The sequence below is a fragment of the Ambystoma mexicanum genome, chromosome 12 (assembly GCF_040938575.1).
Source record: "Ambystoma mexicanum isolate Mex_15411 chromosome 12, UKY_AmexF1_1, whole genome shotgun sequence".
In the NCBI taxonomy this organism is placed as follows: domain Eukaryota; kingdom Metazoa; phylum Chordata; class Amphibia; order Caudata; family Ambystomatidae; genus Ambystoma; species Ambystoma mexicanum.
The window spans coordinates 501,158,898-501,176,690 of NC_090936.1; the positions used below are offsets into that span (position 1 = coordinate 501,158,898).

The 17,793-nt window shown below is 45.1% G+C and overlaps 1 protein-coding gene across 1 annotated transcript in view; it reads right to left on the reverse strand.

The window, feature by feature from the left end:
• Window positions 1–1,787: 1,787 nt before the first annotated feature.
• LOC138512981 (protein FAM118B-like) overlaps window positions 1,788–17,793 on the reverse strand; it is a 391,143-nt gene continuing 375,137 nt past the window's right edge. The window contains exon 7 of the mRNA XM_069627701.1: window positions 1,788–2,932. Coding sequence (XP_069483802.1) covers window positions 2,016–2,932 — 917 coding nt within the window. The 3' untranslated portion in view covers window positions 1,788–2,015. The remainder of the gene's footprint in view (window positions 2,933–17,793) is intronic.

Consider the following 17,793-nt stretch of genomic DNA (forward strand, 5'->3'; position numbering starts at 1 on the left):
TATTTAGAACATCAGGATATTTTACTGAGTTGTTTTCATCTTTTGGATTATTCTGTTTTTTAATATTTTGTCTGGTGACAGATCTGAGTTCTATCCATATGCTGTCATCGGATGTGCTTGTGAGAGACTTCCACCCACTCTATCTCCCCAGTGGTCAGCCCACAACCTTTTAAAAGAGCCAGCCACTGGCTGCCCAGCTGTCAGCAACACTATCTGAGGAACACAGTTCTGGAAACATGAATGTTTTGTACAACTAGGTTTCCCATACCTACGTATGAGAAGTTGACACTTTGAAACAGCGTCATACACAACGAGTGTGGCAGTGCGAAATATGGGTGCCGGTCCCACCGTACCGCACCCATTTCCGGAGCGCTACACTACAACACTGAGGGCGGGTGGCACAATGGCACCCGCCCACAGGGTTGTCACAGAAACACCAGCACCGTTAGCAACGGTGCCAGTGCTTCTGTCTCCCCACTCCCATGGAGTCCTGTGGGGTTCCATGGGAAGGGGGGTTAACATTTGCTAGCTTCTGACCTCCCGATCCACCAGGACTTGTAATGTCCCCAGGAAGACAGGTGCCAGTAAAGTGTTGTGAGTCCGGAGGCCACCCGCCGGAAGCACCAGCAGGGTTACTGCCGGACTCGTAATGAGGCTCATTTAAAGTCTTTTGGGCGAGAGGAAGATTGCACGCTTATCTGAGTATATTGGGTCCATGAGGCTGCTGATCTTTATGTATTGACTGGCAGATCACAAGTTTGAATCCCGGAGGAGCCCTAGCCATGCTTCTTCCTTCTGAAATGTATACATTCATTGGCATTAGGTTTGTTAATCTAAAAAACCAGTTATCATGTTGAAAGATTGCAGTTCGTGGGTTGAAGAGTTTTCGCGCATGTAAATGCCTGAATATGCAGCAGGGAATCACAATGAAATGCTCTGGTATGCAGCGGTGTATTGTATTGGTGAAAGCATGGTAGCAACACCACACAGGTTTATGAACAACCCATTTCTCAATATGACACACCTCGACTGCAGGTGAGTTACACTGACATCCTAGAGCTTAGATTTACTGCCTACCCACTGTACATATTGTAAATAATATTACTATCTGTCACACCTTCGGCCCACCGCCTTAATTGCAACATGTATGCTTGTACCTGTAATACCGATGTATGTATTTATTTGTAACTGCAACTATTGTAACTGTTGCCTACTGCTTGCTAATGTAACTGTACTCTTATGTAACATGATCAAAAAACGTACGCGCCCGTATGCCCCTGGGCCTGGTTGTGCTTTATAAATAAACCAAATACAAAATACAAATTGAGTGTAACGTTTCCGATGTACAGTGCATTTCATACCATACACACACTCACACACACCCACCTTCTAATAATGTAGTGAGGATCCATGACAATCAACAGAGACACATACATCTCCAGTATTTTTTGGACTTTGCAATGACTATTCAAATTGATCTGGAACTAGTTGTTCCTCTGGACTGAAGTGCTTACTCCATTGGCAACCTTGTGCATGGTGATGAAAATCAATGGTGTAAGATGACCCAAGTGGGCCATGAAAGAATCAAATGGCATAGACAACGACTTACAGTATCGAGAACATTGATGCTGGATAGTGCAATCAGAAATGCGAGTTTTGGTCTATGCTTAAATCCATGGTTGCGGTCAAGCCTGTAATGTACCCCAAACAAATCTTTATCAACATAAGCACATACTGAATTCAAAGTATGCATGATTGTTAAAGTATGACTTCATAAGGACACCGGGTGCACATGTGCATAGTGCTATGCAGATTTATTATATTGTTTGACAACTGTGTTGAGGAATTGCGGATGAGTAGGCTTATATGTCATAGGTGAAGTAGACTTTTGTGTTATGCCATTCAGGGGGAGAGAGTGGATGATAATCCTCACAAAACACCATTTTGCTAGAGCTTGCATCAGAGAATATTGTAGGCACGCAGAAATGCACTGTCGGCACAAGGCACAATGTCTCTCACTTACGCTTGTGGGCACGTTTGTGCGGTGGTGAATCCACCTGTTTTTTAAGATTTAACGTTCTTCTGTGGCTCCTGTTGGTGCCAGGCAGGGCAACTTGGCTTAGTGGTAAGGAGGTAGCAGATATAGCTGAGCCCCCTGCCAGGTTCACTGCCATGATGTCATTTGCCTGCTGATGTTGCTGAATGAGCTCCACCAGTCGCTGATTGGTACACTGTGTATCCTGCTGGTATTGGACAATTTCTTGGACAATGCTACGGTTCACCAATGCGAGTCCATGCGTAGCACGTACTAGGTCTCTGCTAGAGCAAACTAGCCCATTTAGGTTTTTTTGCATCATCTTGAGCTCCACATTCATTCCCGCCATGCTGCTGCGGCTGTCTGTTGCATGTGCTTGCAGGACATGCTGAATGGACTGCAGAACCTGCACATTCTGCCTGCTGTTGTCAAGCAACGCTAACTGTTGCTGTCTTGTGCTTAGATCCTGCGTGTGCTCTGACCCATCAGGTGGGTAGTCATTCGGGGATGCTAGTGGTGCATCAATGCCAGATGGGGATTGCAACTCTGCTGGGGCATCACTCAGCAATTGTTGTGATCTCGGTAGCACTTCAATGTCAAACTGGTCTTGCCCACGATGATGCATCTCCAGAATGACCTGTGCATGTTGCAAGGCCAGGACCTCAGGGGGTATGTTGATTGTTGCTGACAGTCCCTCTCCCGTCGTGCTGACGGAAGTCACAGACATTGTTCGACTTGGCATGACCCCAGCAGTACTCTTTGGTGGCTTGCTAGCAACAGGCCTGGAGACTGTAAGAGCGGTGGATTTTCTGGTCTTCTTTTTTCTGGGCCCCGGTGATGTCGCTTGCTCACTCTCACTACTGCTCATCTCATTTGAAGCTCCTTCTTGCACAACACCTGCAAAAGGGTGAATGGAATCAATAGTTGCGTTTGTGGTTTGCACACACACAATGTCATCACTGTGGATCTGGGAACAGCGATCTGCCAGCTCACTACATCTATGAAACTGAACATCATCAGATGAGGGACTGAAGATTGTGTGACAGATCAGGGGATAATCGTGTGCACTGACATACTTGAAAGAATCATATACTCACTAGCAAATATGGCAGTGCTGTGCCAACATTGTAAATAGTGTTACCAATGCATGATATTTGTTGGCCTGGCAAATGTATAGGACATATTTATTGGTTTCACATTAGCGTAGTTTTTCTGGTCTAGCATGGGATGCAGTTGTCGCAGCTGTGGAAGGTATTTGAGAGCCATATCATGATATTACATGTGACTATATGGTGCACAGTATATCTGGTGGATCCATATGTTTTCACACCACCAACATCCTGGTTACAAAGCCCTGTTAGTTGAACACCATCTCCTTTACAGCCCAATAAAAGCTCCTGTCCTGTGATTTGGCATGTAACCGCCATTTTTCCAGAAGCTCCTGTCCAAATCAAGACAGCTCTTTTTGAAATCCTGTCACTTAGAGATATTTGACTAAGACCAGAAAACACAGAAGGCCTTGAGAAAGCATATCTCAGACACGAAGCACGTAGTCACAACAGAAATACAAAACGGTTTTTGTTTTGGAATACAAACAAAGTAGAGATGGTTATTTAACGGAGATGGCGCTCGCACGTCATGAGGTATTTATTTGTATTTAAATAATTTGTATTAACATGTAAAGTCAAAATGTTATAAATAAAATGAACAACATTTTGTAAGACTAAACAACCTAGCACCTTAAAGTACAGTTCTAATTGTAAGATAATTAATGATGTTTGCAATAATGAGATATTTTTATTTGTATGATTTTAATGATATTGACAGGAACATACACTTCGCAGTACACAATAGCTCGCTGAAATTAATGTTGACACAACACATTTTTAGAAAGGTACCTTTTACTCATCCTCGTGTTTATTCGGTAGAACCTCAAATAACCTCAATTGCAGGTGATTCAACCAGGTTGAACTTTGAAAGTACTTTTTTTTAAAGTTTGACCGAAGTGTGACATCATGGCTTTAATGGAGGACATCTGGTTGGAGCCTCGTATTAGTCTTGGGCAGCTTTCAGAGGGGCAGAAGTTCATTGTGGAAGGCAGGCTTAGGAAATTACGCGAAGGGGGAGGGGGAATGAACTGGAGTTGCATGAGAGTGGTGGAGCAGGGAGAGGTAGTAAGTGACTGGGGAGAGCAGCTTGGATGATTTTATCACATGACTCTTGATTTTGTCTGACACTTCAAAGTCTGGAGAAAATAGCAGTAATTATTTGTGGCTGTGGGTGAAACCAGGCATTCTTTGTCTAAGTGATACCAAGCAACATACGGGTCACTAGGAAACAAGTGGTGTCCAGCTTGTGTTTCACAATAGGGAAGAGCAGGAGAAGCCGGAGGATCAGGGAATCCCTGATGGTAGCTTGTGGGAGTGTCATGCTCGCCTGATGTTGGTGGGAGGAAGGAGCAGAGATTTGTGGAGGCAGGTGCTACACCAAACAGTGTTTGTCTCCTGAAGTGAGTGTATAAGACACATGCCATAATGTGAGACTGGGAGGAGGAATAGGATCAGCTTAGAATCCATGAGGGCAGCTTGTGGGCGAGTCCCACTTGTGTCATTTTGGTGATAGGAAGTAGCATAGAGTTCAGGAAGTGGATGATACACCAGCCAGTGAGCCAACAACACATTGAAACAACATGACAGTAGTTGCCAAATGGGTGATGTGATGCTGATGGTCTTCTCGCTTCTGCAGCAGCACTTGCTGTTCACTGAAGATGTCAGAATTGCATACAGTCAATTGAAGGTAACATCCAACTCACATTCCAGACCCCCATTACTGATCACATTGGAGTATATGCACCATTACAAGTGCATGCAGGGGTCCTGCACCACAATGATAAACATCCACAAAGACCAACAGAGGAGTTTGCATTTTCAGTTCTTTCTCCATAGCAGTGACAGATTAGGGAGGGGCACAGATCTATCTATTGAAGGTCATGGAAGAACAACACATGGTGTAGTTGCACAGTGCACAGATATTGAAAATGCTGATTCTCTATCTTCAATACCGCCATCCATTGATACATCAGGCAATAAAGATGATTATAACAATGACATGGATGTTGATCAAGACAAATAGTATGATCCATCAGAGTCCAGATGGAAAGGTGTATTGCTGCTGGAACGCAGTGATATTGAGGAGAATAGCACTACAGTGCTAGCAGCTGTAGTTGTGATAGAAGCTCATCCTCCACCTGCGTACAGACTCTTTGAGAAATGTCCTTCCTGTCACAGATCAGAAAGCACATCACAACATTGCGTGGCATCCAGAGAAGCACACCCACTAACTCCAGTACCATTGCAGCAATATGAACCCAGCCTGTGTGTTGTTAGCCCACAACAAATGTCAAATTGTGGTAGTGCTTCACGCAGAATAAACAGCAACCAAATCTAGCCACTTGCATATTCTATCTGAAAAACTTACCGTCTCTATGTGGTCCCATATGCGGCAGCACGACATACTGACATGGGAAGAAGTCACAATATCTGAAGTCAATCCCTCATACCATCGGGCAAGAACAATATCTCTACAAGTTCACACAAATACCCTTGACATTTCTGCAGCATTGACAGTGTTTGAGAATGGGATACTAAGCTCTAACCGCCCATACACCAGAGATGTAACCCCCCCACACCATACAGCCAGGGTTGTAGACCAATTTGGGTATGGAAACAAAATCACAAATCACATGACAGGCTACATGGATGCTATCTGGCTATAATGTTGGCAAAAGACCTATTCTCCGACTACTTTGTGCAAAACCCTGGATTCCAGAGGATAACAGGACAATTCGATGAATGCTAGGAGGTACCAGACACATTTTCTTTAGCTTGCAAGGACACACTGCAATTGCACAACAAGACTATGGCTACAGCATGGAGGGTACTACAGCAGTCAATGGGACAAAAAATACACGTAGCCAAGGACACATGTAGCTCTTCCTTTACCACCTAAAAGGGGTCACATAGTAAATCATGGAGCAGTTGGTATATGCATTTCAGCGGCAGGGACCTGACTTTGTCAAGGAGGGATGGGTTCTCCATTCACCCTGGGGTGGGTGGTCTACCAGGGTTTTCACCAGAGGCAGTCCTGCCCCAGAGGCAGGTGTGGGTGTTATGAGGCCCAAGTCCCTGCTACCTGTGCTTACATGAAATAAGTACCACCGTTTTGTGCCCCACACCTGTATTGCACAATGCTGGCCATTTTCTCCCTGTTTGTCCCATAGGACTAAATCACCCAGACAGTCTGGCCGCATTGGAGCAAGCGAGCAACTATGGAATGGTCGAGCAAGCCACACATCAGACCTGCAATTCCAATACTTACTTGCAAGAAGGACTGTGATATTTCTCTTACCTTCTTGAGGACCACAGAGCGGAACGCATATCAAGACAGCGTCCCAGATGCTCCTTGGGACATGAACTGCAGCGCTATCCTTACCTTTGACAAAACTGCCGAGCAGCCCCCATATCAGACTGGCACGGCATGCTCCAGTTAACCCTAAAATGACATGGTACTTTGATGATAATTTGAGCAGGCTGCCATTTCCAAAGGCAGCCGGACCCATGTACAAGAAGGAGATGGGGCTTAAAACCCATTTTATGTCTTTGCTTACCTGTAACCTGTCCCCTGGGAAAAGGAAAGCCAGCCGTTGGCCTGTGGAGCCATCTGAGGTAGAGAGCCAATGGAGGGGGACGTGGGAGTTTAAAATGGGGCACAGGAAACAGGAAGGCATGGGTTGTTTGGGTGAGGTCAAGGGAGTAGTAGGACCAAAAGACCAATCAGAGGACAGACGGTGCAACGGAGCATGGTGGAGAATTGCTGAACGAGCGTGCAAGATTAAATATTGGTTGATGGAAGAAAGTGGTATTTTTGTGTGAGTGTGCATGCAAGGTGTGTGAGTACAGCTAATAGAGGGAGTGGAGGGCGTGACTAAAGGTGCCTGCAAGGTGAGTGAAAGGAGGGTGACTAAGGAGGAGTTTGTGAGTGGAATGAATAGTAGAGGAGAGGAGAGAGAGAAGTGGAGTGTAAGTGGAGAGGAGAGAGAGAAGTGGAGTGTAGAAGGGATAGTAGTAGTAGTGGGGAGGAGAGAGTGGTGGAGTGGAGAGGGGATAATTGAGAAAGTAGTAGTGGAGAAGGAAGAGTAGTAGGGGACAGGGGACAGTACTATGTGGAGGGAGTGGAGTAGCATTGGAAAAAGGAGAATAGTAGTGTGGGGAAGAGTGAGTAGTGAGGGAGAGGGGAGTGTCATAGTGTGGAGTGGGCAGAGTAGTGGTAGAGATAGGAAGAGTAGAGAGAGAACATCGGGGGAACTGAAGGGAAGGACGAGAGCGGGAGAGACAAAAGGAAAATGTGGGTGGAAGAAAGAGAGGAGAGTAAAAGGGAGGAAGAGGAAGTGTAAAACATCGGAGGGAGGAGTACAAGGGTGTGAAACGAAAGGACCAAGTGGGACCTGAGTGCTTGGGCAGCCCTTAAACCTTTGCTATGTATATTGTGGGACCTAGGTTTGGATTTCACCTATTGTTCCTAGAGGGAGAAGGAAAGAAAGGGTGTTTTCCCTGCTATACAGCAGGGGTTACACAATCTCTAGTGACCACCCTGCGGTTGAGGAACACCGGGGCTATGGAGGGAACTTCCTGATGTAAACGAGTTAGAGAGGAGCGACCCTTAGCGAGTCCCTTCTCAATTATTTAAAATAAATCCTTTGAACTGTTTTTGAGAGTTGGTGTGTTCTTGAGACCATCTGTGACATGACATTGTGCACACAGGGGAGCTGACATCTGGGAATAGGTGGAGGAGATGAGGCACAGTGAATAAGTCCCCTTAATGTGAATTTAGACTTGGTTGCATTCGAAAGAAGGATGTCTTTTCTGCCTTACAAATTGACTAGTCAATGCGAGGCCCTAGTTTGCCCATGTTTTTTTACCTTGTTGTCACATACTTTATCAGCAATTATGGCTTTAGAAGAAATGCTTGCTGTGGTTGACTAGATCAGCACACATTTCAGCTAGGCTTACTCTGTCAAATATGCAATACGTGAACTGAAGATGTGTCACAAGGCACTACTGAACAACCTGAAGTTGCCAGTGGCTACCCATTGCATCTCTACTTTGCACATATTGGGCATTGGGCAGGCTACATGAGGAGTGAAATGCATTCCCGCACTCACTGTAGAACTCTATTTGGGGCATTTCTGACACTTCCAATGGCAGCTACTTTCTAATATCTACTTCTTGCTACACCTTTTAAGTAGTCTGCAAAGAGGGTTAGCAGAATTGCATCCATCTATATGTGCTTGAGTTCAACCTGACAAATATGGGGAAGGCACCTGCCAGGCTTCTCCCTCGCAGGTGATGCAGATGCGGTGCAGTTGGTGAGGGACCTGCCTATAAGTTGGCGTGGCATTTTAATGTAACTTTGAGTACCTACTCTTTGGGACTGAGGTGAGGCAGAGGAAAGAGGCCAGCTGATAGGCCATTCTTCCACCCACCAAGAGGAGTGCTCGCCCTCCTGGGGCACTGTGATACAGTTGGAGTGCCTGAGGGGTAGAGGGAGAACCTTCTAGAGCCATTTCACAAAGTTTGTGGCAAGCGCAATAGAAAGGAAAGTCTTCAAAGGAGAGCCGGTGAGTGTGAGAGGCTGAAAAACCCTGTGTGACTTTGATTGCGAGCGCTAGAGGAAGAACTTCTATTCTATCTAGTTTTAAAGTATACATTGTATCAGAGTGGTCACGCCCCTTTAGAGAAGAGAAGGGAAGTTTTTGAAAGTCTCCATGTGTATGTGCTTTAAAGTAAACAGCCTCTAGGTCAAGAAGGAAGACTTTTAGAAAAGGGGAGCTGTGTGAAGCAGTGAAGTGTGAGCAAAAAGGCATAGGGATAAAAGGGGAGCTATGCGAAGAGATGAAGTGTGAGCAAAATCCCCAAGAAAAATTATAAAGAATAATTCAGCATTGGGGTCGCCCCTAGACAGGAGAGTGATCCAGGAGGGCCGCAGAGACTGCACCATAAAGAAGTATAACCGGAAGGTTTCCAGGCAGGCGAGTGACCCAGGAAACACACAGAGATCCAGCAAAAGATTAATTAAGCATTGGGGTGGCCCCCAGGAGGGAGAGTGATCCAGGAGGGTTGCAGAGACCTCACCATAAGGAAATATATACTGGGAAGGTTTCCAGGCAAGGGAGTGACCCAGGAGAACCACAGAAATCCAGTAAAGAAAATATGAAGAAACAGTAATTGAAAGTGAATGTTGAAAGAGAACCTTATTTTGGCCAATTAACTTTAATAAGAGGGCACAGCTAAAGCCTGGGGCACCTGGTTGTACGACCTGTAGTGGGTGGACACAGGCGGTCTGACAACTGCGCCACGACCAAGGGAGCCCGATCGAACAAGTGAACTGCCTGACAAACTAAAGTGAAATAAGCAAAGAGGAGGTATTGAGAATGGGGAAGGGAACCCCGAAGGAAACCCGTTGAACTGTCATGGTTTTGCAAATGGAACTTGTAAAGCAAGTTGAACTTTTATGTTAATGAAAGTGGTACTTAACAGTTGAACATTGGTATTTTGAACGTGTACTCTGTGGAATTGAAAGGGTCCAAGCTTGGGCATGGGAAGCCTGGGAGATCCATTGAGTAGTGTAAACCAAAGGGTTTTGTGTTCGGGGAGCGGGAACCCGGAGAAGCCAAAAAAGGTACTGTGAACTTTTTGACAAGTGAATTCTGAGAAGCCTGTGGAACTTTGTGATTCCGAGTGCCTTGAACTTGGGGAAGTGAGTTACAGAAGAACACCATTGCCAAACGTTTTTTTTTACTTTGAACACTATTGAGTATACCAAGCCCCATACACATTGTTATTCTGCAGAAGTGAGGGTAAGCATAGGTTTTGACACAGACAGTATTTTGTTTTTGACTGACCGACTTAGACTTCCCTTAGTTTACTTTCCGATAGGGAACATTCCCACCTTAGAGCTAGGGCAAGGTAGAGGTTACACCATCCTGACCAGTAAAATAAAGGTTTTCAAACTATCTTTTCGTTGTCTGTGTCATCTTTCGATACCATGCTTGTCTCACAGTGGGGAGGAGGGCTCACAGCAGTCATCACAGTAAGGAGACACTGTGCAAATATGCAAGGATGCTCCGGTGCAGCACATCGACTGGAGTGCAGTTAGCAAGAACAACACCAACCAGGCCAAATGTTGCCAACTACAGCTGAAAGATAAAACTGAAGAATTAAAGCATCAATGAGAAGTACATTACTGACACCTGTGAAAAGCTTTGCGAGCTGCATGGGCGCACCTTACAAAGAAAAGATGCTTTGCAGTGACGCATTCAACAGGAATAGAGAGCGGTTCATCACCTGCACATATGCTTGATGTAGGTCTGCTGGATACCTCCCCCATGGGAGAGGATGATGAGCCAATGTAATATTGGTGCAGAAAGCGGTATCTCTGGCCTGTAGAACCTATGGGTGTTGCAGATGAATCGTTAACTTGTCCACTCTCTGCCCCTGCCACAAGTGCGCAGACCAAGAGAGTTTTTAGTACATACAGTGCTATTTTCTTTAATCACAGGAAAATTCTTGCCATGCCGCATTTTGAACAAGTGAAATTTATAAAGCAAAATGAGGATTTCACTGTGGAAGATTATGGGAGGGCATCTACCTATAGCCAATGCACCAGTTCAGATGCTGATCATGATTTGGTGCAGCACGAGCCACATCCGGGAAGGCTGTACTCACACAAAACAGGTACAGCATGAGGCATAGCAGTGCAATCTTCACTCACACAAGATCTGGCTTCTGACAGTGGAGGGATCCCCTAAATTGCACATTTTGCCCTTAAGAATCAGGCTTTAGACATCAGAGCTATCCCCCTAAATCACACATGCTAGAGACCCTGGAGGCTTGCATGTTACAAGAAGGCACAATATGCACAGACAAAAGGGAGACATGGTAATAAATAGGCACGAGCAAAGATAGAGACAATGAAGGGGATATGTTTTACTAGAAAGCTGAATGTGTGCAGACGAAAGAGGGAGCAGTTACTGAAGAGGCGAGGGTAAAGCTGGAGACCACAACAGGCTGGTGTGCCAAAAGGAGCCTAGAAATACAGAAAAAGGGTGGGCCAGCATTAGGCAGACAAGGGCAATCTGGGACAAATGGATGGCCTGCGTATCATAAGAATGCAGAAAATTACCAGGCAACCAAAAGGAGCCCATGTTGACAAAACATGTCTTCTTGTTAGTTTTGAAACTAGCATTAAAAGTAAGCAAGTTCATGTTTTCGCACTTATCCCAGAAATCATACAAAATTGAGCAAACATCCAAATCTTAATGTACAAATCAATCAACTGCACCTTGTTCCGGAAAGGCACCCCTCTCTACCCCGGGCCACCAAAGTCCCCTTTCAAGTGCAAATGGCTGTTGATGGTTGAAGTGATTCCTTTCTGGGTCCAGGGGCCCCCCTTGCTGGACAGATCACACATGGGCATATGGTAATTCATGACAGCTCATCCCTAGATCTGGAAGAACAGCTTCCAAAGATAGATTAATTAAGCAATAATATGCCCCGAGCGGCGGGGGCATTACTGACTCAGGTAATGCCCTGGGGCTCATAGTTATAACTAACGAAGGCCACAGGGCATTACCCGTCGCGAGGGGCATATAGCTATTAGTACCCCGGCCTGAAATATCTGCGTGACCTGGGCACTAAAAGCATTTTTTTTCTGTCCTGAAACGCTGCGTTTTGGGAGAGAGAAAAAAAATACGACCTAGAAAATGGCCGACGGGAAAGGGAAAACCGAGTCAATTTTCCCTTTCCATGGCGGCCATCGGGAGTGGATGTGCTGGGAATAGAAATGTTCCTAGTGCGTCCGTTCCCAAAAGAAGACAGAGAAGAAGGTAAGTGGGGTAGGGAGGATGGAAGGGATAGAGGGAAAAAAAATGAAAAAGAAAATGCACCTGAGTCCCCGGCGGGGGACGATGGAAGCCTCCAGCCATGTGGAAGCGCAGAGCGGGGATGGCCCCGCTCCGAGTCGCCACACGGCTGCAGGCTGCCATTGTCCCACACTGGGGACAAAAGAGCAAGAAGGTAAGCGGGGTGGGGAGGGCAGGGAGCAGGGAGGAAAGGGGAAGGAAAACAAAAAAAGCCTTACCTGAGTCCCTGGCGGGTGGGCGAAGGCAGCCTCTCAGCTGTGGGAGGCTCGGAGCGGGGATGGCAGTGGAGGGATTCCTTGCCGGGTAATACCTCCGCGAGGGCCAATCAGAATGCTTGTTTCATTCTGATTGCGCCCTCACCCTTGCCAGGTACTAATACTGCCTATCTGCTCTTTCCCTCGTATCCATAGTTAGGTCTTGCACAAAGCATTCCACAGAGCTTGGGAAAAGAGCTGTACCTAATAAAGAACAGTCATACTGCAAATTCGAGAATACAGTCTTACTGGACTGCCCACCCTGCCTCCCTTCCTAAACCTTGCTCCTTCACTGTCAGCTTGCTCTCTTCAACTTCCTGCAGCCACAGCACCCCTTTAGGCTAAGGGATGGTGCACCCAGCTCTTTTGGACACTTTGAGGAATTTAGACACCACCTTTTATCTTTCCATCTCCTCATTTCACTGTGAAGAACCTTTTGTAGGGTTTCATTTTGGCCTTGGGCTGTGTGCACTGTGTGGGAAGAGTTTGGGGCTGATGGGAGACACTGTGTTAGAAATCTAGGAGAAACAACCCTGAATTCTGGTCCCTACCCCGATCACCTGATGAACACTTATGATATGATGGGTTATTTATAACACACTTAATACCCAGAGGATTCTAAGCACAGACCTGGAGATCAAACCTATGTTGCTCCGTGTTATCTCGCTTCCAAGGCGAGTGTGTTGCCCCTGAGCTATCCTCCCGAGACAACACTTGACAAACACTGCCCGATGCCCGACAAGCGTTGCTCTGATGGGTATAAGTCCCAGCTGGTGGATGAGCATAACACCTGAGCATGTTAGCGTGAGGCTTGGGAAGGTGCTCAGCCTGCCAACCCACATAATAAGGAATTTGAAATAGGTGCTGCGATCTTCATATCTCAAGTAGCTATTCCTTTGAACCAACTGTTCTTTCATCCCATAACCCTTAGCACCTGACATAATTTTAATAAATGGTGTCTCTAGAGTGCCCTCTTTCCTAATCTTCCAATTCCCTAACCTTTGTGGTGCATAGGGTAAACTATTTTTATCAGAAAGTGAAAAAGAGAAACAGTGATAGAGAAAAAGAAAGAGTGAGCGACAGAGAGAGAGTGGGGCAGGAAGAGAGACAGGCAGAGATAGAGAAAAACAGGACGAGAGAGGGAGAGACAGTGAATGAGAGGCAGGAGGAGGGAGAGATAGGCATAGAGAGAGGGAGGAGGAGGACAGGGAGAGCGAGAGGGAGAGACAGAGCGAGATGAGAGCGAGAGAGAGAAACATAGAGAGACAGGAGAGATAGAGAGGCATAGAGAAAGGTAGAAATAGGGGGTGGGAGACAGGAATAGAGACCGTGAGAGGGAGGGAGGAGATAGTGAGAGGGAGAGACAGGGAGATAGGTGGGGAAGAGACAGGGAGAGGGAGGTAGAAAGAGAGAGGATGAGAGGGACAGAGACTGGGAGAGGTAGGAAAGAGTGTCAGGGTCTCTCAGTAGCAATGTGAGAAAGTGAAACGCGATCTGTCTGCAAGAAGACAGTGGTTGGAGCACGGGAAGGACACTAGGTTGTAAAGCCTTTTCCATGAGTTGCAACGTCTTTTGTGATTACTTTTATGCATTTGTCATGCCTTGCTATGCCACGTTATGATCTGCAATATATGGGTTCAGGTTTGTGAGCCCATCCAGGTTTCTGAATGCTGCTTGCTGTTAAAGACTCCAATCAAGCATTCCCACTAGGTCAGTGCCTTGTCTGGGATTGCTCAAGGGAAGCCCTTATTTATATATTTTTATGACAAGTTATAATCTGGATGATGAACCCTTGTATCACACCCCTCTCTGAGAATCCCCCTGACCCCACTGAGCCAAGAAGTAGGTTTGTTTTGCAAATTGAAAAGGTTTATTTGAAATATTAAACAATAGATATATATCACACTTTTATAATAAATTAATATTTGATACTTGAGACCGCTGATCGACCCTAACTCCTTGTATGAAGAAAAGGTCTGGTGGAATCGACTGATGGGCGGATCGAGGACAACTTGGGCTCTGGCAACTGCCAAAATACTAAAGAACACCCTAGAGACTTGTTTACGCAAATCAGAGGGGCCAGACGTAGCCATTTCCAGTTCACCGAAAGTCTCAAACTGAATGTGAAATCCACTCAGACTTTAAAGTCTTAGAGTGAAACTTCAAAGTCCAAACTTCTAACTTCAAGTTGAACTAAGCTTGGGAAGAAAGAACAGAAAAGAAACATGGAAAGATCTGATCATTTCGCGTTTGCAAAATCATTGAATTGATAGAAGCAAATATTTTTTTTAAAAAAAATAATAAAAAAAATATTTGATATCACACTTAGACATATGACAGTGATCAACAATGGATGATGTTATACTAGCACACTGGTTTAATTACTTAGGAGTAGTATAGAGGATAAGGTAGCTGAGAATGCTTTATATGGTACAAGGAAATGCAAGGTGGAAAAGAAGCAACACAGGAATAAACTTGATATGATTTCAGCAAAAGGTAATAGAATCCCTTTCCCCTTTCGGCAACTCACCCACCTCCCCCCTCCCTTATGCAATAGAAGATGGAAGGGGGAGCACACAGTTCTCAGGAATACAATCACAGTACAAAACAAATTCAGTTCCCCCCTAGCAAGCTTAGAGAAACAGGGATGATTTTAAACACAGGCAAAGTACTTTAAAGGTGGTATGCAAAGAAGGGAAAAATATGCTAAAATGATTTTAATTCCCTCTAGAGGTTCAGGGTGAGTGAGAGATACTTTAAATCTGTTCAGGACAGCCCTATCAATGATTCAGGGATTGTTACCAGGTTGAAAACGGAATTCCGTAATGGAAGCAAAAGACGAATATTTTTACACGTGGCTGAAATGAAGCAAAATGTCAAATCGCGGCAATTTAGTCGCGTGCGTTGAGCGCAATTACGGAGGAAGTAGAAGGAGTAGCAAGTCGGTTTAGAGCTACTTATTAGAAAGCTTAGAATCTCAGCTTTAAAATAAAAGTTAAATCACGCTTCTATCACAAACGGTTCAAGAGATACGGACGATTTTGTGAAGGTAGTTTTTCAGAAATGAAATTTTAAAGTTTCAGAATGACAGACGACAGTTTTGCAGCTTTGAATCAAAAGAAGGGACACGATTTCTATGATGCAGTTCTCAATAGGTTAAAATAGTTTGAATTAGATTATTTTAAACTAAGAGATTGGTTTTGCACAGTTCTGGCCGAGTACTCACGCTATATTATGAACAGGAATGCGACTTCGTCACGGATCGGGTCAGGATTGGCTTCGGTTCTCTCGCCACTTGGTGGTGGTTCTGCGCACAGCGATCTGGGTCAGCTCTGCTCTGCTGGTCTGGTATGGCACTCGGCACTGTACGGATCTCTGGACCTCTGGTCTCTCTGGATACAGCACTGCTTTCTGGGTCTGCTACTGGTTCTGGAAAAAGTTCTTGGCAAAGAATTCAAACAGCTGGCCCGGCTGTGAATAGTTTGGTTAGGTTTTGAGGCCTGCTGAAGAGAACTCAGCTTGTGGGTTAGGCCTTTGCTTTGGGTTCTGGAGTCAGAGTTCTAAGTTCTGGTCTCTGTCTTGCTGGATTCAGTCCAGATCTCTGGATGTGAAGTCGTCTGTCAGCGTGCTCCGCAAGGAAATGGAAATTGAATGTCCCTACCTGTCCTGCACAGTCTCGTTTTATGTGTTTAGAAAGTGGTGGGTCGGCTCATTCTGCATGCCCAACCTTCTCAACTTATCATTGGCCAGTTCCTCCTCTCTCCCTTGATTGGGGGAACTGCGTTGTGAGTCAGGGTGATGCTGCCATTTACAATCTATTGAAGAAACGCCCCTTTGCTTTTTCTTTAGAATTCATTCTCATAACTAAACATATTTCCCAAATGCACAAGTGGTTGACATTACATGTACATATTACAGATTACTTATGGTACATTCTGTTCCAACTCTGATGTTTCTAAGAGCTTGCATTCAAAAATGACAACTTATTTTCGTTTTTAGTTGGGTTACCAATATCAGACGTTTACCAAAAATGGCACACATGTACACTACCCATATTCCAGTAAATATTAATTTTTGTAGCGTGAACCCCGTGTCTGCAATCTCCATAATTCATGGGGTTTTGCCTCAGAACATGGTACAGAGTTCTAACACCTCTTAAAATGTGCACAGAAAAATCACAAGAATGATGATGTTATTTATATAATTTTTACAAGTCCGTACTATGAATTATCCATCTTTTCTTAAAATTATGCCCTGGCCCCAAGGGGTGTGGTTTTCCAAAGCACATGGTGGAATTTCTGGTTTATCCACTTCCCCCAAGCTCAGCTTGCTCTCAGATGCAGTGCCCCTCCCTGTTTCCTTCCAAGAGGAAGCCATTTACGACCCCCCTAATTTAACATTTGCCTGGACCAAGGACAGTGCTTTCAAATTCAGCATATCCTATTCAATGGAAAGAGTCTACTGTGTCGGCTGAGGTCAGCAGACCAGGGGGCCACTCTGCATTTGGTTAGAATGTCCATGTGATCTCCTGGCTTCTTGTGTGGAGTTCTGAGGTGAGAAGGTTTCCCAGCCTCTTGGACTGTTAATTGAATCAGCCTGTCTTCTGTGAACAGCAGGTGTTTATGAATTTTAATTAACCAAAAGGCTTTGAAGTTTCCAGCTGGCTCAGGATCCTTTGGCAACTCCTGAAGTACAGTTGTACTGTCAGAGTTTAGACCGCTAGCGCCGGTTTGTGGAAAATGCCGGTACTGCACCCATTTTGGGATCTGTCTTGAATTAATGCATTTCAAAAAGGGGATTTTGCTTGATAGTATATGATCCTTGCGTAACATTGTTTTGATGGGAATCCTTACATTAGAATAAAGTAGAGCACTCAACCAGGGTTGAATTTTTGTTTGGTGGTTTCGTGCCCATGATTTTAGCAAATTTTTGACATCAAGAAAATTAATTCCCAACAGTTCTGGGTTGCTTTTGGCAATCAGCATTGCCATTCTCAATGGTTTCAGGCTACTGTGTGTGTAGCCCAATGTTGGTTTTAGGCAGTGCCCTCCTTTGATCACAAACATAGGCAAAAATGGGTGGCAGCCTATTCTTCATGTTTTCCCTGTGCACTTTCTGGTGAGTTCTGGCCATCATGATGTTTTCAATGCCAGTAATGCACAGTTTTGTGGTAGGGCTTGGATGCATGGGTAAAAACATCCCACATTGCACGAAAATGCTCAAATTCTATGTCCAACACACAATATGCATACCAATTAAGTCACCTACTCATGACAATTGTGTAGCCCTTCCAAGTGACATCAGACATCAGAATATTACACATCTACAACCAATTTAAAAACCCCTTTGGACACAAATGCCTCTATGCTCTAACTGACTCACACACAGAGCTCGGGGTATTTCCGGTCTGCATTCATCAACAAAACAACAAAGCTGTCTTTCATATCTCTTCTTTCCCCACTAACCTCACCCAACCCCCTCACTTTCCGATCCTCCAGAGTGCTTGCGGACCATTAAAAGGGCAT